The sequence below is a fragment of the Oppia nitens genome, unplaced genomic scaffold (assembly GCF_028296485.1).
Source record: "Oppia nitens isolate AA-2021 unplaced genomic scaffold, nextdenovo-longstitch-racon4-pilon3 scaffold3_pilon_pilon_pilon, whole genome shotgun sequence".
NCBI classification, from domain to species: Eukaryota; Metazoa; Arthropoda; class Arachnida; order Sarcoptiformes; family Oppiidae; genus Oppia; species Oppia nitens.
In genome coordinates this window covers 7123214-7147346 of record NW_026533221.1, presented here as the reverse complement: position 1 = coordinate 7147346, position 24133 = coordinate 7123214, and the positions used below count along the sequence as shown (strand labels likewise).

The 24133-nt window shown below is 23.9% G+C and overlaps 1 protein-coding gene across 3 annotated transcripts; it reads left to right on the top strand.

The window, feature by feature from the left end:
• Positions 1–359: 359 nt before the first annotated feature.
• LOC128958858 (protein O-mannosyl-transferase Tmtc3-like) lies at positions 360–22634 on the top strand. Of its 3 annotated transcripts, none has more exons than XM_054304810.1 (11): positions 360–534; positions 17055–17359; positions 18135–18149; positions 18221–18342; positions 18420–18476; positions 18614–18738; positions 20038–20109; positions 20236–20279; positions 20367–20539; positions 20602–21655; positions 21736–22634. In XM_054304810.1, the coding sequence occupies exons 2-11, from the start codon at positions 17096–17098 to the stop codon at positions 22432–22434; spliced, it is 2625 nt and encodes an 874-aa protein (XP_054160785.1). In that variant the 5' UTR covers positions 360–534; positions 17055–17095; the 3' UTR covers positions 22435–22634. The 3 variants fall into 3 exon arrangements, with proteins under 3 accessions (XP_054160785.1, XP_054160786.1, XP_054160787.1); XM_054304811.1 differs by lacking the exon at positions 360–534 and adding an exon at positions 539–581; XM_054304812.1 differs by lacking the exon at positions 360–534 and having other exon boundaries at positions 17320–17363.
• Positions 22635–24133: the final 1499 nt, after the last annotated feature.

The window sequence follows — 24133 nt, the reverse complement described above, 5'->3', positions numbered from 1 at the left end:
AAAAAAAATCTTGGAAATTATAAATATTGTTTATACGCTCAATATATAAATTAATATAATGATTATATTGAAGATTAAATAATATGATTAAATTGAATTAATACTATTAAAGTGAATAAAAAATATTTTGATATAACTATTGAAAATTGATTACTTGTTGTGAATGTTGGCTTTGTTTCAATACGACTACAATTTCTAGATTTTGTTTACGATATTTATGTTACACTTTATGTCTAAAAGTTTTTAAAATATGGCAGAAAATAAGTTTTGACTCAATTTCTTAATTAATTTTATTTATTTAATCATTTTTTTTTGTTTTTCAATAATTTATATCATTTATTTGTTTTATAGTTATTTTTGGATTATTTTTGAGTGTATATATCAATAAAGTTGTTTTATGAGCAAAAAAAGTTGTGTTCAAACATAAGTGTATTACAAATATATGAAACACTAATTGAAAGCAAACATCAATCGATGATATGATGAGAGATGAGACCAAATATAAGACATTTATATTGAAACAACACTTCAATGGTATGGATCGTCATATTTATTGATACACTTATTGTTGAAAACTATGTGTAAACATGTTTTTATTTATTTTATTTTTATATTAACGTATTACAAGATTTTATAGACTTTTTTGTACTATTTATATAACAAATGATAATAATATATGATATACAGTATATTGTATAACAACAACATTTGGCATATGTTTAGTATAAACTTTAAAATAACTTAATAAAAATTAAAGTAAATAAAAATGACCATGTATCATTTTAATATAGTTTATTAAAGTGAAACATAACAAGTATAAGACATTTTTTTAAAAATTGGTTCATTATATTTCTCTAAGAAATATACTTAAATTGATGTGTTTTATGCAAACCAATAAAACAGTAATATATCTTATAATAAAACTATTAAAGTCTATAACATTTGTATGAAATAAAGAAAATAGTTTTGCAAAACATATGCTATTATTATTATAAGCTATTGAATCGATTTTGTCTTTTTTATACAAATTTATATTATATACGGTATAATACTTTTTACTATTATATGACTAATGTAGTTGTTTTGGTGTTTAAAACGAAATATTATTTTTATTGTACATTATTTGAAACTACTTTTAACTAAACGTAGTTTTATTGAAACTCTTGCATTAGATTTAGAAAACTTATATTATAGTAAAAATTGATTGTCTTTACAACGAAAATATAAAAACAGTTTTACAGTCACACAAATAGACGAATATTTGGTTTTGACTTTAGCTATACTTTTTTATATACATTTTTATGTATCATATATTTTGTTTCACTTTTCATAGTATTTGTCTTTAATCCATCACATGATGTTTGCCTTATAAATGTGTGTCTAATAAAATAAGACAACTTTCTATATGTCAATCTATATCCAATGCAAAACTATGTTTGTAAAGGCTTTATAATATTATATTTTCTTTTATATGTATTTATTGTCTCAAAATTGAATTTAATTTCACTTTTAGATTTTTTTACCAAAATCTCTCTCTTTCTCTTTCTCTCTCTCTTTCTCTTTCTCTCTCTCTCTCTCTCTCTCTCTCTCTCTCTCTCTCTCTCTCTCTCTCTCTCTCTCTCTCTCTCTCAGTCTCTCTTGTTAGCATAAAATAGTTATTAAATTTATTAGAGTTTCTTTTATTATGTATTTTCATACATATAGTAAAATTTTGTAAAGTAAATATTGATTAAAATATACAACTAAAAGTTAATTTTTAGATGTCATTTTTTAATAAAAAAAACATTTCAATAAATCTATGATACATTATAAAAAAGTGTATCATATTATGCATAATAAATTTGAGTGATAATCAGTTATTTCAAATAAATTTATTGAATAGATAATTGTGACATTGAAGTGACAAAATTTAATCAATAGTTTATATGATGATAAGTATTTCAAATACAACCTATATATGAGATTATGTTAATTAAATGTGTTAACATGCACATTTCTATTTAGATTTTATGTAAATTTTGCAATTTTCAAAAGCAAAAATAAATTGATTTATAAATAAATTTTAGTAAAAGTCGATTTAATTAAAATGTCTAAACAAAGTCGCTTATAATATAACAATGTGTATGTAATTTAGCATTTTATACATTTGATTGTCAAAAACAAAAGCTCTTATATATGAATATTTTGAGCAATTTGTTAATATTATAGAATTATAAGACTATACATTACTACACATCATTTATATGGTATGTTTTAGTTTTGTAAATACAGTTATAATTGTTGCTATGACTGTAAGTTTATGTTAAAAAAGCAAAAAGTGTGCAAAATTACATACATTTTAACTACAATTTATATTGTAGTATATTTTTGACACGACTTATCATTTATATTTCTAACAATTCATTTAGAAATTGTATACTTCCTAACAAATTATACTAAATATAAATGATTATAATATATTTAAAATATAATATGGTATAAATCTTATTTTGTATGAGTTTATAATGAAAAATGAATTTTTTAATGTAAAATGCATTTTATAAAATATTACTAATATATATATATATATTCAGAATCAATTGATCATTTTGTTTATGTTTTGCTTATTTTGCACATCATTTAGTTTTATTACAATTTGCATTAATCAATATTTCATATTAAATATAGTTTTACGTATTTATGTATAATTTTTTTTAATAATATTAATTTAATTTCTTAAGTAATGTTAATGTTATAAAAACAATTTAAATATTTTAGAAATTTACTCAAAAATTATTAATTTTTAAGACTTACAGAAAAAATATGTTAAAAAATTTAATTTATTTATATACAATATATTTTTTATGTAATATTTTTTTATTATTTTTAATAGTGATTTATTAATAGACATTTGAGAAATAGATACGGTGTTATGCAAACAATATTTACTAAAAATTAGACGACATTTTGAATAAATTTATTAATCAAATTATCATATATTAATATATTGATAACTAAAAGTTAAATTATATAAAATATATAAATTTAAATAAGTGTTGAAACTTAAAAACCTCTGTTTCAAGTGACAACTAATATTAAATGTAAGTGAAAATTAAGAAACTTATAAATTATATATAATTTTATTTAGTTATTCAATTATATAAATTTTTATATCTTAATAATACATTATTGTAAATGTACAATTTTAAAATTTGTATAATTAGCATAATTTTCATATCAATTATTATTTTATTAGTATTTATTTTATTTCTAAGATATTTATATAATTTTATTATCAAAAAACCAAAATTGTATAAAATTGTATCACTTGTGATATCAGATGATTATTTAGACGAAAAACCAAATAACAATCAAAAGTTGTTTCGAAACGATTAAACTCCAGATGTTTCACATACTATATCGAAAAAAAACTTTATTATAAACTATTTTTAAATAACACAAGAGATTATCACTTTTTACTCAAATTATTCCATATTTTTTTGATAAATCAACAAATTTTAGTCAATTATTTGTTTATTGTGTAAATGAATTATATTTTATAAAATAGATAACCATATGGAGAGATATGGAAATAAATAATACTTTTTTAAGTGAATAAAACTTATTTCATTGAGTTATTTGTGAAATAGTATTTAAGTTGTAGTGTTTTGTATACATTAAGTTAACAACTCTTTCATATATACTATATGTTATATAATGTATTGTTATGAGTGAAGAGTACATTATTTTATATTAACATTAAATGTCTGAACTCTACCTTTGATTTATGGTTTTAAATATTTGCGAGACGTCTATAGGTTTATCCAAAATTTAGATCCAACTTTTTATAGTATCATCATATGCTTTAATTTAAACATTAAAGCAACTTTTGTTGTCAATTATTTTTATAGTAAAATATAAATAATAGCAAAAGTTTTGATTTTGATTTTAATTCCTAAGGCTTGGTTGTCGTTAATGTTTTTATTTTCTTAATTCATTGGATTTATCGTTATATTAATGATTTAAATGAAATTCATAGCTTACTCTTGAATTACTTGATTATTTTAAGCAATATATATATATATTATAACATTTTTACAAATTATATGATTTTTTATTAAAGAAGTTTAAAAATTATTATTTTATGTTCATTTATTATATATATATATATATATATATATATATATATATATATATATATATATATATATATATATATATATATATATAAATTATAACTACATAATAAATTAAATATTATATTACAACTAATAATAATAAATTGCATTTATTTTCAAAATAAAAGTGACTAGTTTATTTTTTCTTTGTTTATCGATAGCAAAATAATAATAGATAAATTATGGCTCAATATGAGTACAATTTTTAATATTTAAAATTAAAACATACATCATAATCAATGTAATTTTATTTAAAAAATAAAAAATATTTTATGCAGAATGTAATACAGTATATGAATGTAACTAATTTTTTTAATCGAAACAATATTTTAAATACTGTTTAATTAACTGATTTAAATATCAAATTCATTAATATCAATAGTAGAAAATGTTCAATAAGTTATAAAAATATAACTTTATTTTTATTTAGTATGTTAAATTATTATATATTAATCAATCCTTATTTAATGTTAAAATATAAAAAATTTCCAGGAATTTTCCTGAGAACATGGAAAAGATAAAATGTGAAGTTTTTCGAGAATATTAAAAACTCAATTTATTGATAATAATTATTATTTTTAGAAGTTTATTATATTGTTAGCTAATACTTAATAATCTATTAATTTACATTACTCATTTATTAATTTTTGTTTCATAAAATACTGATATAATAATTGTAATCTAGAATATTCTTAAATTAATATATTTCTTAATAACAATCAGTTTCAATATATTATTAATTTCAAATAATAAGTTTAATAAATTAAATACATTATACATTTATTAGTTACATTAAATAAAATAGTAAACTTATAAATAGATGATTTATTTGAAAGTAAACTATAAAAGTAAGAAAGTGAGATATATTGTAATTGTAAGAGAGTTGGATATTTGACATAATGTATAACGATTAGTGAATGATTAATTTAATGATAATACTATATAATAGTCATTATATTTGAATCTATTTTTCAAAATTATGTCTGTTTTAAGCAAATATAGCATTAGTTATGAACCGTAGTATTCAATGGTTTTGCCACAAAAAAACTATTTTTAATGGCATTGAGCTCTTGAATGTTTGATGAGTATTCAGTTACCTTTGCATTTACAAACATTATTATCTTATGTAATGTTATGTAATATAATGTATGGTAAACCAAATAATGTAATGCTTTGTCATTACATAACAATCCATTCAATAGGATTAGTGTTTGAATGAGGAGAGGACTCACCAGAAAACTAGAGTATAGTTTGAGAGAAAACAATGGTTTTTTATATGGAAACCAATTTGATTACTTACCAATGCATTGGATCCTAATTTTTGATGTTTCATCTAATCTTATAGTTTGAGCACTTTTTGATACTCTCAATACTTGAGTAAAGGCAACTATTTTTGCTTATATATATATCGTGTTTATACCACAGTTATATATGCTATATATACAAAATTGTTAACTTATAGACTCTTTTTGATTATATCGATACGTTCGTAGTTTTGTTGGTCTTATTGACCATTATTTTAGTTGTGATGGCTTTGCTTTTGGCTCATAAATCCACTTATTGTCGATTCTTGCAATTCCTTTCTATTATAACAAACTACTATTAAAGAGAAAGAGAGAGAGAGAGAGAGAGAGATGTGGTGTGTATTGGTTACTCAATAGCAGATCCTATTGTCCTCAATAACATTTGCAAGGCTTAAGAATTGAGTAAATTGAGGCTCAAATACAATACAACAATTGATCCAAAAAAGTGGCAACGATTTGGACGACTTGAACGATGAATGTGTTGTGCATTTGATTGTCACTGATTTGTGTGACTAACAGTATATATTTGATGTCACTCTTTGTGTATCTGTTTATAGTATTACTTATTAGTCCAATGCCTCAACCTATTAATAGTGCCATCACTTGCAATACAATTCAAAGCCATATTCACTGTTAAGAGCACATCCATGCATACCATCTATCCATCCATTTCTTGTTGAAATGTATGCCTTAATTAAGTGAACCCATAACCAACCACTCACTTAATCTTCACTCTAACAGCTTAACCACTATTTTTATCAAATGTATTGTATTATACTGTATATACAGTATATATATAGCATACAAATTGTCTTATCTATTGAGGCAAACAATTTTTACACATTCATTGAAAAATAATTTATTTTATGCAATGGATATAAAAATATAAAACAATAACATTTTAATTAAAAATTCTAATCTAAAATCTACTTATAAATTCATAATTATAAATTTTGAAATTTAAGTTGATTAAAATTTAGTCATATAATATGAATTACATTGTATATATTAAAATTTATGAAATTATACAATATAACATTATAAAGCTAAATTAAATATATACCATTTTTCATTATAATAGACTATCATTGATATTTTATTCAACTTATATTATAGCAATCGATAATAGTTTTTGACAAATAAGCCAATTAAAGGATTAATTTTGATTTGACTATGATTTTCATTTGTCGATACTGTCTATATAACAGAATAATTGAATTTTTGTCAATTATGCAAATATCATATATACCTCTTGTATTTATTAATTATTACTATTAATTATTTAATTAATTGAATTTTTTAATTAATGTTGACAAATGAATGCATTTATTAATTTTTAAAAACATTTTAGAAAGTGAGGCATAAATGACGTTATAATAGAATATCTATGAGTCCGGAGCACACATGCAATGTATGAATAGGTATTATAGACCGACCGGTCGGCGCATTATAAGCGCAGAGCACTGTTGGTTGTGTTGTGTTGAGTGTATTGATAGCTCACAACTATCTCTATCTCAGTGCCAAAAGCGCTCTCTAAGTGAATGCACTGTACATTCAATTATAAATTTGTGACATAATTGAAAATTTATCCGATTTTTGACTGTAAATACTTTAATTTTCATTATTTTGTAAACTATGTAACTGATTGTCATTATATTTAATGACAATAACCAACTATACATAATTTGTTGCTTTGTCTACAACTATTGATGTATAAGAAAAACAAATGTTTTTTTTTGTTGAAACAAATATTTTCTAAATTTATTGCATTTTTTAGTTTCTAAAGTTTTATGTATTTACTAAACTTAAAAAGACAAATAAACTATTATTTATAAATTGTTTAAAATTTTTATGTTTGACTAAGACTATAAAGATTAAAATTTGTGATTATATTTGTGTGAAATTGAATTAAAGGTAAGATATAACTTCATTATTTTTAAATTTCATATTTTTAAAAATTATATCATTTAGCTTACCAATTAGCTAACATAATTTTAAATAATATTATATATGTAACATAATTTTTGTAGTAGTTTAAAGTAAATGTGTTTAATAGTGATGAAAGTGTTTATATATACTGTATAAAACATTTTCATTGTATAATCTTTTTTTATTTTATAATTAACAAAATATTTGAATTTTATTTAAGTTTTAAATACTAAAAGGCTATAATTTATAAATAATGAATTGTATTATCAAGACTTTATAAATGAATATAAAAAACATTGATTTTAAGATGTTATGATAAGAATCACATGAATGTATTATAATGTAGTATAGTATATATGAGAATATTGTTTTATGTTTGAAAACTTGTGAAAACTCGTAAAACTTTTGGTTTTAAATTCATGTTTTCAGGGCTCAGAGCTTAGGGCCCAGTCGTGAGTTTGCGAACATGTTATACAAACCTTACTTCTCATATAAAGTACTGGGCATTGAGTAACTATTTTTTCTAAGAAGTGAAATGTTAATAAAATGTATGAAATAGTGCTAACTTTTTTGGTATTAAACTCACTTTTTCCAATTTTTTAAGAGTATTGCTATGAATATAGAGTTGATTGCAATTGTATGCCAGTATGGGGTCACTGGTGGGCGTCAGTCTACGGTTGCTATCGCAGCCATCCCTCACTGGTCTCGAGGAGATTCTCGGCAAACAGTTTGCTATTATGACATTAAGCCTCTTATGGGACGAAAAAAAGTTTAATCATCAGTTGTATACATTTAGTAATACAAACTCAAACTTTAGGCAACAATGTATACAATTGTTGTTTACATAACTTGTTTAACTTTTTTACTCATCTTTTTCATAGCGACTCTTTGTTTAGCAAAAAAACTGATCATTGGTTTCATATGAAGCTATAGAGAAGCTATAGCTGCATATAATATACCTGTCCTTTCACTTCACATTAGTTTTGCGCTATTCTTGTAAATCTTTATAATCATTGCAATACATCTCTTGAGCAAAGGTTTACCTAAAATATATTTAATCACATAATACCAAACGGTTTATATGTATTGTATGTGAAAGTTTCAGTTATTTGGCATATTTGTATCATAAAATCAGTTTCAATCTTGAAAGCAAAATATTTTGATAAATTCCAGCAAAATATATATTAAATTTGTTGATATAATATACACTATGTATAACATACAGTATAGTGAAAGTATGTGTGCTATAGAATGCAATATTAACTAAATTTGTGCCAATAAGTGAAAAGTTGTTTCCATTACCTCAAGCAATATATACCGTTCACAATATATGATCGATTTGTCCACATAATTACTACCATAACTTTTTTTGTGTACCACATCCACCTCACACACACACATACATACACATACATACACATACATACACATACATACACATACATACACATACATACACATACATACACATACATACACATACATACACATACATACACATACATACACATACATACACATACATACACATACATACACATACATACACATACATACACATACATACACACAATCACTCTTTTACTCCTATTGTTTCACAAAAATATGACTATTGTAATATGACATGTCTCAATTAATGACATTTTTATTATTAAACTTAAAATTACTTAGTAGTTAATTAATTAGTTTTGTTTTTGAGTAAATTATGATTTTTTACAATTTTGTAATAATAATAAATATTATTATTCTTTGATTAAATATTATTGCTATAATGTATTGAATATTAAAAAATAAGAGGAAATGATTAGAAATAATTGTTTCAATTCATTTGTGTGATTCATGTGATGAGCAAATGATGAGACGACAACAACTTTCATTTTTTTGCTAAAAAAAGTCAAATAAAAATTGAAACCTTAGGCCTTGGGTTGGACTCTAGTCTATCAAATTGCCGATTAGCTGCCGGCTTATTATTATTATAAACACTTTTCAATATAATGTGTATTTAGCCTTTGATATACTGTAGTATATTCTGTATATCTGATATTTTAACTTTTTATATAATGTTTACTTTTTCTTTCCCTTTAAGCTTTTTTGTGCATTTTTTAATTAAAGAATTTTTTACTTACAAGTTAGTTATTTTATAAAAAAAATAATTTTCTATCTAATTATCGATTTTGAAATATTGAAAAAATGCGATTAATCTTTGTTTTAATTATTTTTTTTGTATATAAGAAAATATAATAATAAATCTCTGAAACTAATGTTACATAATATGATGTTTACAATATTTTTTTGTACACAATATTATTAGTCTTTTTGCTTTTACTTGTGAGCAAAGATATCTTTTACATTATTTTCCTTCAAAAAATATATTGAACGTACAATTTAAGCATTAAATTATAGGTTTTTATAATACATATATTTTTAAAAGTAATGCACATTTAGTTGCTTTAGTTTTATTATATTTAAAAATGGTTTGTTTATACTATATATATATACAGTATATGCTATAAAATTGATTATACAATACAAAGAGGCATCAATTGAGTCAAATTTGCACTTATCTGTAATACTCGATTCAATACACACTAATGTTTACATTGTATTTATTGTATACTAAAAAATATATGCCTTAATATTGCGAGACAATGATTGAGAATTCATGGCATTTAAATAATGGCAAACAATGTTTGCAATCAATTGATAAGAGTTATTATTCATAACACCATTATGTTGTTAATCATAAAACTGAGACAAATATTTTACAAGTCTTGATCCTAACTCTGTTCCCTTACCTCTCTTTCTTTCTTTTTTTCTCTTTTATTCAATATATATATATATAGTATATCAATAGTCTTCTCATACTTTCTTAAGTCTTCTCATTTAGTTTTAGCCAAAAAACGATTAATTTTGTTGACTCTTAGGGAATGCCTGCTGACTGACTAACTGCAAGATATGGCAATAAGTGTTAGTCTGTAAGTCAATGGTCGAGCCTTTTCTCATTAAATATGAGAGTATATATGTATAAGTATGTATGTAATGTATGGACACCCAGTTTTGCCGCTAAAACATAACTAATCGCAACTCAATTCTCATATTCCTTCTAAAACCAAACTAACTTTAATTCAACTTTTGCTGAATTTTACTTATAAAATGATGTCTCAACTCATAGTCCCACTGAGAGACCCCTAAAAATGCTGTCATATGCTCTTCATATTAAACATTATTACTATTTTTTATTATTATGAATACTAAAGTATATTTGATTCTATATAAAGCAGTACAGTATATACATATACATAATAATTACAATATTGCCATAAAAAGCCAAACTTACTTTGTATTTGTATTTTAAGGACTATGATTTTATTAATTATATTTATAAAATATTTATTAATATTGCTTTTATCTATATATTTTGAGGGATGTGATCGACCCATAGCATATTGGTCATACACCGGATATTACTATTATGTATTTAATTGAATAATTACAATTTTAATTATACAATTGAACCGGTATAATGGGTTTGGACGGTGGCAATAATATTCATTTTAATAAAATTAAATAACTAACTAATAAATATTGATATAAGAATATACAGACATAATAACAAATAATATATAATATAAGTAAACTTTAAAAAGGTGTGATATCTGCTCATTGACTGTTTGAGTACACAATTGAAGACATCACTAAAATAGCGTATAAAATGGTTTTTATAGTAGTTTAGAGTGTGATTGGAGTAATAGTTTTGGTCTCATTAGAGACTTTGGATATTAAAGAGTTTACTTAGAAATCTACTTAAAAAATGTTGAAATATTAAGTAAGAGTTTGAAAGGATTATATGATCAATAAATGTTTATAATTTCTCTCAATTTATCATAAATTGATAAAAAAAAGTTTAATTTAAATTAATATAATGGTAGTTATGACTATCATTGTTAAAATAAATTAGACTACAAATTTTTATAGATATTTATTTTAAAAAAGAATTAGTTCATAATTATTTCTTATTTAAAATATGATTAAATTTAATAAAATTATTGTTTTATATACTGTAATACATAATGATTGCATAACATAAATTCTTTTATGTCAAATATTTTTTATAAAATGTCTATGATTTATCAAATTGTAATTTTATATTTTTGTAAATATGATTCAATATATAATTAGATTTTAGAGTCACACAAAACATTTTTAAACATTATGCATTAAATGTATTTAATACAATGATTTAATTAAAACTGTAATGAATTTATATTGTTTTGTTTTATAATGTAATTATTAATAAAGTTTATGCAGTATTTGATTATTTGAAAACCAACGTAAACAAAATATACAATATTTGATTGAATTATATAATTTTTAATATCAAGAAATTACTTTTTTAACAAGTTTTATATACAATGTTATGTTAGACTTATTTTTCTCATTTTCAATTCAATTTAAAATCACTTGTTTTGAATTACTCATCCAATAAAGTATTTTTAGGCATCGATAAGTAACAACATTGTCTACTACTTTTATTTAACGTTTGATTTAACTTCAATGCATTCAACCAAATATTGTGAGAAAGAGAGAGAGAGAGAGAGAGAGAGAGAGAGAGAGAGAGAGAGAGATGTGATTTACATATTATTTAAAAATATGACGACAATTGTGTCTGATATTAAATTATTAACGCCAACACCTTATGGTACTGTTGACCAAACGATATAAAAATTGATTGCAAGAAAATTAGTGAAAGCTTTATAATAATAAGTTTGTGACTTTATTTAACTTATAAATTGTAATAAATGAACAAATTTTAGACTAATCTAAATGTTTGACCCGAGGCTTAAAATACAGAAACTTGTGTAAATCGTGCATTGATTTAAAAAATATGCTTTTAGTGAACATTTTATATAAAAAATGATATCATATTAATGTTATTGTATCAAAACTTTTATTATTATAGTTATTTTGTTAGAAAAAGTTTGTCTTATAATCAAAACACTATTATTATGTTTAATAAGTAATGTTTCATGAATTGAGTGCATCCATTGCCTGTACTAACTGTTCCTAACAGTGCCCTCAGACCTACCCTCGTTGATGTCAGTGCTGGTGACAGGTTTTGAGTTTAATTTTAACACTGGATTGAACTTAAATAGTTGTATAGTGTGTTATAATATGTATGTTATGATAGATATGTTGGATCAGTGAATCCTTTCAGACCAATACCAATGACATACTGTTTGCCTTCACTTCATTCATGATATCAAAACGTGACTCTCTTCTCATTTACCAATTTTTGTCTAATTTTTATTCACAACTCTATTATATTCACTACTTATTATATAAACCCAAACAATACATTAGATATTAAATTAAATTTCTGATTCACATTCAATTTCATTTCATATTCTCTTCAATACACATTCATTATAATATCAAACAGTTTTATCTTTAATAGCAAAAACTCATTTGATTTGATAACTTTATTTTCATCATTTGGCTTACAATTTTGAATTAAAATTTTTATTTTTGTGCATATATTTATTTATTATATATATATTGCAATTTTTACAAACATACTTAAATATTAATCAATCGTATACTAAACACATAGTATGTGTATTGTTTTAATAATCTATTTACAGGTATTTATTATAATATATAATAATTTTATGATCTAAACAAATATATTTTATTCAATACAAATTTTTATATTACATTTATAGTATTAAAAATATAATTTTTATGAAACATGTTTCAATAACAATCTACTGTATAATAATGTTCTAATATTAGTTTATTTTAATATCCACTTTATTAAAATAAATTAGTATAAAAAGTAATTTAAAAATTTTGGATTTTATTATAGATTTGCTGTATATTCAATAAAACTAAATAAAATTAAAATTGTCACGAATTTAATGATGAACTTAAAACAAAGCAAAAAACTGTTTGTATCCGAATATAAAGAATTTAAGGTTTAAATTAAAGTATTTATCGAGAATTGAATGTTTTTTAAATCAATGATGAAATTATTATGAAAATAATAGTATGTTTTGTTATAAACTGTAGTGAGACTTACTATATATAAAATACGAGTAAAAACTATAGCGAGCGATAAAATAAAATAATTGCTTTTTTAGATTATATTTTTGTATTCGTGACCAAACTTGCAGTTTATGACAATAGCCTTTTACTGTAAAGATGTCATGTTTTCAATATTAAATGAATACAATTGAATGCAATTTAGTCATTGCATTGATGAACACATTGTCTATCTATTATCTTTATATTTCTATTATTTTGTAATTTATTATTTTACTTAATTAATGTTTTTTCAACAAATATTATTTAGTTTATATGATTGAATTGACAATAATCTCTCAAATATACTCTAAAATATATTGTATTAAATCTATTTACATAAATGCTATCAATAAATGTTTGATTAGCAATTTTTTATTTATTTTGTTTCAATAGTTTTTTTTGTAAAAAATTTAATCTAAAGATCAAACACATTACATTGTTTAACATTTTATTGAATTACAAACATTGAGTTTAAAAAATAAAAATCTAAATAAAAATTGATCATATTTTTGTTTAAATTCTGTTTTTTAAATATTAGTTTTTATTACATTATTTTAGTATTAATCATATTTATTGTTATTAAAATTGATCATATTTTGTGTTATATATATAATTAATTGTTTATGATTAAATTGAACGATTTTTATAATTAATAATCTTGGTTATTGTTATTGTTATTGCTATATTGTTAATTTTGATATTTTTCATATTGTAAACAGAGATTTCTATTTATATCACTAAATTATATAAAATAGTTGTGTAAGTAATATATAGAAAATGTTTGTAAGTTTTTTTTTGAGTGACAATCCCAAAGAGCTGTTGATAATTAAAGTGTCAGTAAATTTAAGTTTGAAATGAGATGAGAGTAGTATTTAGAGTTGAGTAGCATTAGTGTAACACTAGTACTGTATGTAATGCCATAATGTATGCATACATATTCAACTTTGTTTGCTTTTACAGTATGTCTAAAACTGTAGATATACTGTACTCTACTGTATATCTAAAAGTGTTTCCCATTTTAATCTTGAATTTTTTTAAATGTATTAACAAAACGAAATTGCATTTGAAGTTAACTCTCTTGTCTATCAGTTTTTGTGTCGGTTTTTTTTGTATGAAATAACGTATAAATGTATAACATTTTCTTTATAGCTATTGGTATCACTTGATTAAGAGTTGGGTTTACTTACAATACTCTTATAACATAATGGTATGAATGGTATTGTATGTGAATATCTTTCTACACTTGACTTCATTCAAATTCAGTCTCATATGTATAGCGCGGCAATTGCTCTGTCATTCAATACCACTGTCCATAACCTAACATATCGCTCGGCACACGGCTTGTGATGAACGCTCTCTCAGGGAGTTTACAGAGTATATGAGCGCATAAAAAGTTGTACAACTGATTCATTGACTATATATAAGTATATATACTGTATATAGTTGGAGAACAAAAAGTGAAATACTTATACCCTCGAGGTTTTCAAAATGTTTTTAGAGATAAAAACATCGATTTTGCGGCATTTACTCGATTCAGACACAAGAATAATGCATTCAATTTGATTGCACACCTCAACAGTGAATCCAAACTAATGCAAACACTACTAGTTTTCTGAACATTAAATACTCACTTTTTTTCAAAAAATAAACCAATAGTGTACTAATAAATACTGCACATACGGTAGGTTTTTATTGAAAAAGCTAACTGTGCTGTTTATTTTGAGATACAATATTCTATTATTTAGATTATCATATTTTAAATGCTATTGTAATAGAAATATCATGTATTGAGTATTAATAAAGTACTTTAATAATAATTTACTGGAAAACATTGGGTGCATAAAAATATTTAATTTAGTATTTGTAACAATAATAACAATGACTAAAAACAATACATTGCATTATTGAAGTCTTAATCAAATATGCTTTGTTTTGTTATTAATATATATTACGATTGAATTAAATTAATTGATTTAATGACAAATTGAGAATTTATTATAATGAGTAGTCATTATTACCAAAAATACAAATCATTTATATAGTGTTGCTATAAAGTTATATACAATATATAATATTATATACTTTTAGGTAATAAGTTTGTTTGTAGTGACCATCAGAAAAGCTCTATTTCCTAAACATTATCCGTGTTTATAAAATCTTGCATTACTTTAGTTTATTGACTTGAAAGACACTTGAGTTTCGTTTTGAACATTTAGTGGTCAGTCAGGCCTGGAATCGCATTGAAAGGCACCGGCATTTAATCAACCAAAAGGGGATCACTCATTGCTTTTATGTTATTATGTTGAAAGGGGAACAACAATGTGGACAAATCATTGACAACAACACAAAAAAATCTATATATAAACCAAATTTCACAAACTATTTATTAAACTCTAAATGTCTTTTACTTAAACTTCTTCACTTTGATCATCACTTTTGTTTTCACTTCATAATACAGTACTTAATAACAATACATTTCTCTCAACACAATCATTCACTTTAGTCACTAAGTTATTGACATAATTCCCTTAAACACCGCATGAAATTCAAATCTTAAATATATATCAAATACTTTTACATTTTTTCATAAAATATTATATTTATTTGTGATTTAAACAAGCAAATTGTTTAAATGTATCCAGGCAGAAAAACAACATATATATAGTATATTATCTATAATCTACTATGGTATGCTATATTGTATATACTAAATATTATATTAATATTAAATTGCATAATAAAGTATAAATTGTACAAATATTTATAACTTTAGTGTTGTCAACTTTTGCATACAGTATTGCACAAGTGTACAGTAAACTGTAGACTTTATATTACATTAATGATTAGTTTATATTAGATTTAATTAATCTTTATTTAAATACATTATATTTATTATTACATTTATGCACATTTGATTATTATAAATTAATTCTTATCTCTTCAATGTAAATGATCCTTTATATAAATTAATAAATAATTTTTACTTATTATTTTTATTATGATTATACTAGCTCATTAATTATAAACATTGTTGATAATATACAGTATAATGTATAATAAATAAATAGCTATTATTTTAATATGAGTGGTTTTAAATTTAAATATAAATAAATTGTTGCTTTGTTTGAATTTAAAAAATACAATTATGCAAAATGTTTTATAAAATATTTTCATTTAATGCCATATTACTGTTTTACTTTTTACCGATACTGTGTTAGATTTAAGTTTTACATTACATTTAATTTAATATTGTTGTTCAAATTTACTAGCATTTAGAAAAATTATTTTATTTATTATTTATAGTACAATACTTATTATAATTATTAGTTTGTTTTAATTATTGATAGGTTTTAAATTAAATGAAAATTTTTTAATCAATGTTTGTAACTCAATTGACTTTTACAATAAATAGTATAAATATAGTAAATTTAATATTTGTTTTCTTATAGTAAAAAAAGAGTTGGTGCTTAAAATAATTATAATATTATATTTAGTAAATTATTGATTAATTTTGCAACTGTTAGCTAACTGAGTCAAAATGGATTAATTAATAAGTGATTTATATGTTGTGGTTGTTTAGGTCGATAAAATCGATATAATAATCGGTGAAAAAGTGGAGCCATGAGTCGTACATCTACTCCATCCCCAGATCTGCTAAATTGTGGTCACATTCATAGTGGAAGTGTTGGTAACCGCGATGACAGTTCTACTCGTTGGCACTTATTATTGATAACGATTGTCTCATTTGCCATTTACGTCAACTCTTTTGGATGTGGCTTTGCTTTTGACGATATGTCTGCCATTCGGGATAACAAAGATTTGAGACCACAAACTCCTTTATCGCAGCTTTTTGTTAATGACTTTTGGGGACAGGGAATGACAAAGGCATGTATGACTGTCTATATCTACTCTAAACTATTATATATTGAGTGTCCGGCTTATCAATCGATAGTTTAGCTTTTCTTGAGATTCTCTAATATTGTCATAGATTTGTCTGATTGAGTTGCAGTTGAATTGACTGTCAAAATGTATAATAAAGTGCTTCGAGTATAGCCTTTCCTTACCTTTAAGTTCTTCTAGATGTAGTATAAGTGCTGGAAGTGGTGGTCAAATCATAACAGATGGACAGATCTACTGATCGTTATATTGTCGTTATATTGCAAAACAAATTTAGCTTTTTATGGATGAATAGCTCTCTCTCTCTCTCTCTCTCTCTCTCTCTCTAAATAAGTCAAAAGACAAACTACAAGTTTATGTTGACTAATACACTATTATTCTATATAAGTGTTCAATTGTGGACTAGTCTGCAAAAAAGTCTCTTCTCATTGAGTTTGTAGAGATTGTGAGCAAATGAATGCCATCAGGCGATGCCAACCTTACTGTCCATTTGTTATCCTGAAAACCAAACAGTCAATGAATAAAAACAAGTACTGCTATAACATATAGTCACCCAAACCCTAAGTAAACACACAAAACACGATTTTAGATGAAAAAATGTTGCATTGTTTGGCTATATATTATTCTGAAAATCACTTCATTCAGTCAACCATTCATTGCTTTATCTAATGAATCAAAATATAATATATCTTTCTATAAAACAAAACATATTTAATGCATTCCTTCAAAACTAATGGTTTTTCTTATTTCTCTTTATTTTTAGGAACAGTCACATAAGGTATGGCAACCATTATATACCATTATATTTGTTATATTTTAGTATTTACATCTTATTATTTTATTTTATAGTCATATCGACCTCTCAGTGTCTTAACATTTCGTCTCAATTACATAATACATGAAATTGAACCAATGGGTTATCATATCATTAATGTTATTTTACATGTAATTGTTTGTCTTATATACAATCGGTAATATACTGTAGTTAATGTTTGTTATAATCGTAGAGCCATTGCATTGACTAATGCTTTTCAATTTAATCCTATAGATTATGTAATTTATTTATGCCATCAATTGCTGCTTTAATATCCACATTATCCTTCAGGTATAAAATATATTGATATTTTTCAGTTGGTTAACAAAATCAAACTTTATTAATAACTAATATTTTACTTTTATAGATATTATAATATTGTTTTGTTATACTGTATGTTAAAATATTGTTTGTTGGGTTTTTTATAGCGTACATCCCATTCATACCGAAGCTGTGACAAGTGTTGTGGGACGGGCTGAGACATTGTCATCAATTTTCTTCTTATTAGCATTTTTGGCATATGTCAGGGCAACTAAACATACAACCAAAACAGGTATCACTTTCTAATACATTGCTTTCCAACTATTATTCTCATTAATAAAATCTATTCATATGACATAAATTGCAATCAATTATTTAGAATAAATATGTTTTATAATAAATACAAATTTTATTTTCATTATATACTGTATATAAATATTGCACATGAATTATACAAATAATATACTATAATATATTTTTCTTTATGTTTTATTATACAATATTTATAATGTACTGTATATACAATTTTAATGGAAAAAGTTTTCTAACTTTGGATTGTCATGTCAAATAAATTTTAATCACAACAAAATAATGCAAATTTTAGATACCATTATATCTATATTATATTAACAGTATATACAATACATTACAGCCTATCTCTTAGGAGATTACTTTAAATGAATGTTTTTTTTGTTATATTTTATTTTTACTTTATTAGATGCAAACAAATCTTATAAAATATTTTTGAGTATCAATTGAACAAATGCTAAAAGCATTACAAAATATTGTAGTTCATCTGTACTTACTGTACAATATATTAAATACTATATATACTATATATACTGTATATATTTATATAGTTTATATAATTTAATATACACTGAATATCTTTTATATTTGAATAATTTTGTGTATTAAGATTACTTATACTGTAATATTAATAATGATATCTACACCAGCGGTTATTCATATAAATATGTTACATTGTTTATTTTTAATATATCCAAAAATTTATTTATAATACAAATTTAAATACTATATTATATATATACTAAGTTATAATCAGACTTTTCTTGCATTTTTGATTCAAAGATAATATTTTTTGACAAAATAGTTTGATTTATACTTAATTGAAGTTAGTTTCTTAATTCATATTTTATCCGACTTTTAATAAGTTATAAACTACACATAAAAACTGAAAATACAGATAAATTCTGGATATAATACATAGAATAGTGATGTAAATGACAAATAATAAGAGTTTATTTAAAAATGAATAAAAATATATTTGATAATTAATAGTACGTAACGTTGAATCAAATTTGTGAAAAACATCACTATTTGATTTTGATTTTGATTTTTACTGTTCCATACATTGTTAGAGATTTACTTTTCATTTCATGAATTATGACTTTTGCAAAGTTATGCACAAAAATAGCTTATTTGAAATTACATTAAATTGTTAGCCTTTTTCAAGCTGTTACCATCACTTTTGTTACTCACTTTTATTTTCTTCGTTTTTGTTACACTTTTATACATTTAAGTCATAGAGTTTTTATCATTAATTTTTTTTGCTATAAATCCCATACAGAGTGGATGTGGTTTTTGTTATCCATTACATTAGTCTCTATGGCGACCCTCTGTAAAGAGCAGGGAATTACAGGTAATGAAAGATATATACCATAAACCAAATAAAGATCACTTACTGACTACAAACTTCTTAATTAATTATCGAAATATACTGTATATATATAACACACTAATAAATGACAATCATTTGTATCCATAGCTATTGCTATATGCGGTGTCTATGAAGTATTCATCGTTCAAAAAGTAAGTATTGTATTAAAAAAACTTAATTAATTTAAAAACAGTATTTAAGTATATAATTATTGATTGATTGTGTTAATTGATTTATAGCTAAAACTTAGTAATTTGGTTTTTATTGCACAAAACTTAATCTTTTCAAAAGCATTGACTCCCTCGTGGCTCAGGGAGTCGTTTTTAAGACTATCGGTGTTGTTTGCAACCACTTGTATTATAATTATGACTCGACTTAGAATAATGGGATCACAATTGCCTGTCTTTACAAAGTAATTATTTAGAGTCTGTTTTTTGAATATATAGTAAACTGTATTATCTTTTTTAATGATAGGTTTGACAATCCTGCCGCTGCTGTGGATACACCTGTCCGTCAATTAACATATAATTTTTTGCTTGCAATGAATTCTTGGTTAATGTTATTTCCCAATGCCTTATGTTGTGACTGGACGATGGGTACTATTCCTCTCATTGAAACATACAGTGATATCCGTAATGTGGGGACAATTGTCTTTTATATGATATTTTGTATATTGGTTTGGAAAGCCTTTACATCCAGTCATAGACAGACAGCACAAGTACTGATCATTAGTTTGGCATTTATAGTGTTTCCTTTCCTGCCGGCGTCTAATCTCTTCTTTCCGGTTGGATTTGTGATCGCAGAGCGTATACTATATATGCCATCGTTTGGCTTTTGTATGCTCTTTGGTCTCGGATTTTACAGAATTTATCACAAATTATCTCAAGACTGTAGTAATGCTTTTATATCGATATCAATGACAGCAAAGAAACGACTTTTAGTTTGTACTCTTGTTTTCCTATTTGTTTGCCATTCAATCAAAACAATTGTCCGCAACTACGACTGGGAATCGGAATATACTATATTTATGGCCGGAATTAAAATCAATAAACAAAATGCTAAGCTATATAACAATGTGGGTCACGCTTTGGAGGCACACAATAAATATACCGAAGCGTTAAACTACTTTCTCGAAGCAGTTAGGGTACAGCCCGACGATATTGGCGCCCATATGAATGTTGGCCGCACTTATAATAATTTACATAAATATGAGTTATCGGAAAAGGCATTCAATAAGGCTAAGGATTTGTTACCTAAACCTCGACCCGGAGAGAGATATCAGGCGAGGATAGCGCCGTCACATTTGAATGTTTTCCTCAATTTAGCCAATTTGATTGCACGTAATAAATCACGTCTTCAAGAGGCCGATGCTTTATACAGACAAGCTATTAGTATGCGCGCCGACTATACTCAGGCTTATATTAATAGAGGAGATGTTTTGCTTAAATTAAACCGAACCCGTGAGGCACAGGAGGTCTATGAAAAAGCACTACAATTTGATTCGTCAAATCCCGATATCTATTATAATGTAAGTTAATTTTTAACTTTAAAAAATTTAATTTGAAAATGTTATTCAAAATTTTTGAATTGTATTCATCAACGATATAGTTAGGCGTTGTATTACTGGAACAGTCGAAAGCTACCCAAGCATTGGTTTACTTTAATAAAGCTCTTGAATTGAATCCACTGCACGAACAGTCACTCATGAATTCCGCAATTCTTATCCAAGAAAGTGGAAGCCATGAGTTACGCCCTTTAGCTCAACAAAGACTACAATTTCTTATAGAGAATGGAAAGGCCAACGAAAGGGTTTATTTCAATTTAGGAATGCTTTCGATGGACGCAAAAGATTATGCAAAAGCAGAGAAATGGTTCAGAGCTGCCATTCATTTGAAACATGACTTCAGAAGTGCGACATTTAATTTGGCTCTTTTGTTGTCTGACTCGAACCGACCTCTAGAAGCCGTGCCATTCCTTAAACAACTTCTTAAATATCATTCCAATCATATCAAAGGTCTTATACTTTTGGGTGATATTTATATAAATCATGTGAAAGATTTAGAAGCCGCTGAAGAGTGTTATAAACAAATTGTAAGACTGGATCCAAACAATATTCAGGGCAGACATAACTTATGTGTTGTTTATGTGGAACGGGAAGAATTGGAAAGAGCAGAGAACTGTTTACAAAGTGTATCCTCTTTAGCTCCAAATGAAGAGTACATTAGCAAACATTTACGAATTGTTAGAAACAGAGTAACAAAACTCAGAGAAAAACAAAACTATAATTCAAAAGAAGATTTGCTGTGATAGACATTGACTTAAATCTATATATTTTTGTTTCAATTGTAATAATATGAGAATCTATAAAAAAAACATGTATTTATCGATGAATTGATTGCAAAGGCAAATAGCCGTTGGCACTCATATTATAGAGTTTATTATAGATGTGATCATATTATAGATCTGACCGCTAAATCTCTCTCTCTCTCTCTCTCTCTCTCTCTCTCTCTCTCTCTCTCTCTCTCTCTCTCTCTCTCTCTCTCTCTCTCWCTCACTCACTCACTCACTCTTTCTCAATATTTTATTTCAGATTATAAGTAATGGTTATTTGTGATACTAATAGCACACAATTGATAATACTTTTGACGTGTTTTTAGCGTAATGCTATCATTCATATAATGAAATATTTGGACAAATAATCAACACTTAATCTATCGTTGATATTATATTTCATGCAAAACACTCAAAATCTTTACTTTTGCATTAATTAATTTATTTTTAAAAGTCAATTTATTAAAATAATGTCATAAATTGTACTTAAAATTAAACTTTACAACAATTATTAGGATTATTAATTATACATTTTATTTCATACAAACAAAAAATCGTTTATTAATTAAATTGTTATAAAATAAAACATTTTTATATACTATAATTATATAATGATTATTGAATCAAAATAACATCAAACATTGAGAGAGAGAGAGAGTATAAAATATTTAATGTATATAATTTATATTAAATTATAAACTTATTATGTAATACAATATGTACAGTATATTTATATTTACTGTACAGATTTGATTAAATTATAAAATCAATGTTATATTTCTTAAATCAATTAGACATTTTTTATAATTACAGCTACTATTTAGGAGTAATTTTTAATAAATACTGTATATTAATATTTGTATTTAAACTATTGTTGCTAATATTATATTTTTACATATTTATTGTTTATGAGCTTAATAATGATACAAATAAATAAATAAATATTATAATAAATAATTGATTTTAAATTATACTGAATTTATAATTTATAAAATATTTTATATAATGTTAAATTAAATATTATTATAAATATTGTATAAAATTTATTTTTATGTAAGTCTCTAAAGGGATTTCATAAAATAAACTCAAAGATGTATTGATTAGATTTATTTGATGAAATGCCCTCAAGTGCTCACTTTGTCCACAACACTGATCCCTATATCTCATAACTTATGTAAAGACTTTGCGACAATATTTTTATATAAAAATAAATATCATCTAAAAATTTGATGGAATCCTAACTTCAATAACAAAATCAATAATCAATTATATCGTTGAGAAATTAATATTTTATAACTTTTAAGATGTTATCTAATATTTTATATATATATTATGTAAGAGTAATGTATTTTCTCCACAGTAAATGATTTTAAAATCAAAACAAAATATTTCATAATAATTTTTTTTAAATATTAATTAAAATGTTTATAAATAATTTACTTTTACTTAATATATTATCAATCAATCAGTTGTTTATTACTCAATAGCTAATGCTATACCCATTTTGACTGTTAATTGCTAATATTGTTGATTTATTATTTCATAATTCCTTAATATAATTTTATACGAATTTAATGCAAATTATAATTAATTCAGAGCACAAAAAATTACAATATTTTACTGTATTAAAAGCAATCAATTTTTCAAAAGTTGTTATTTTATTTACTACCATAAT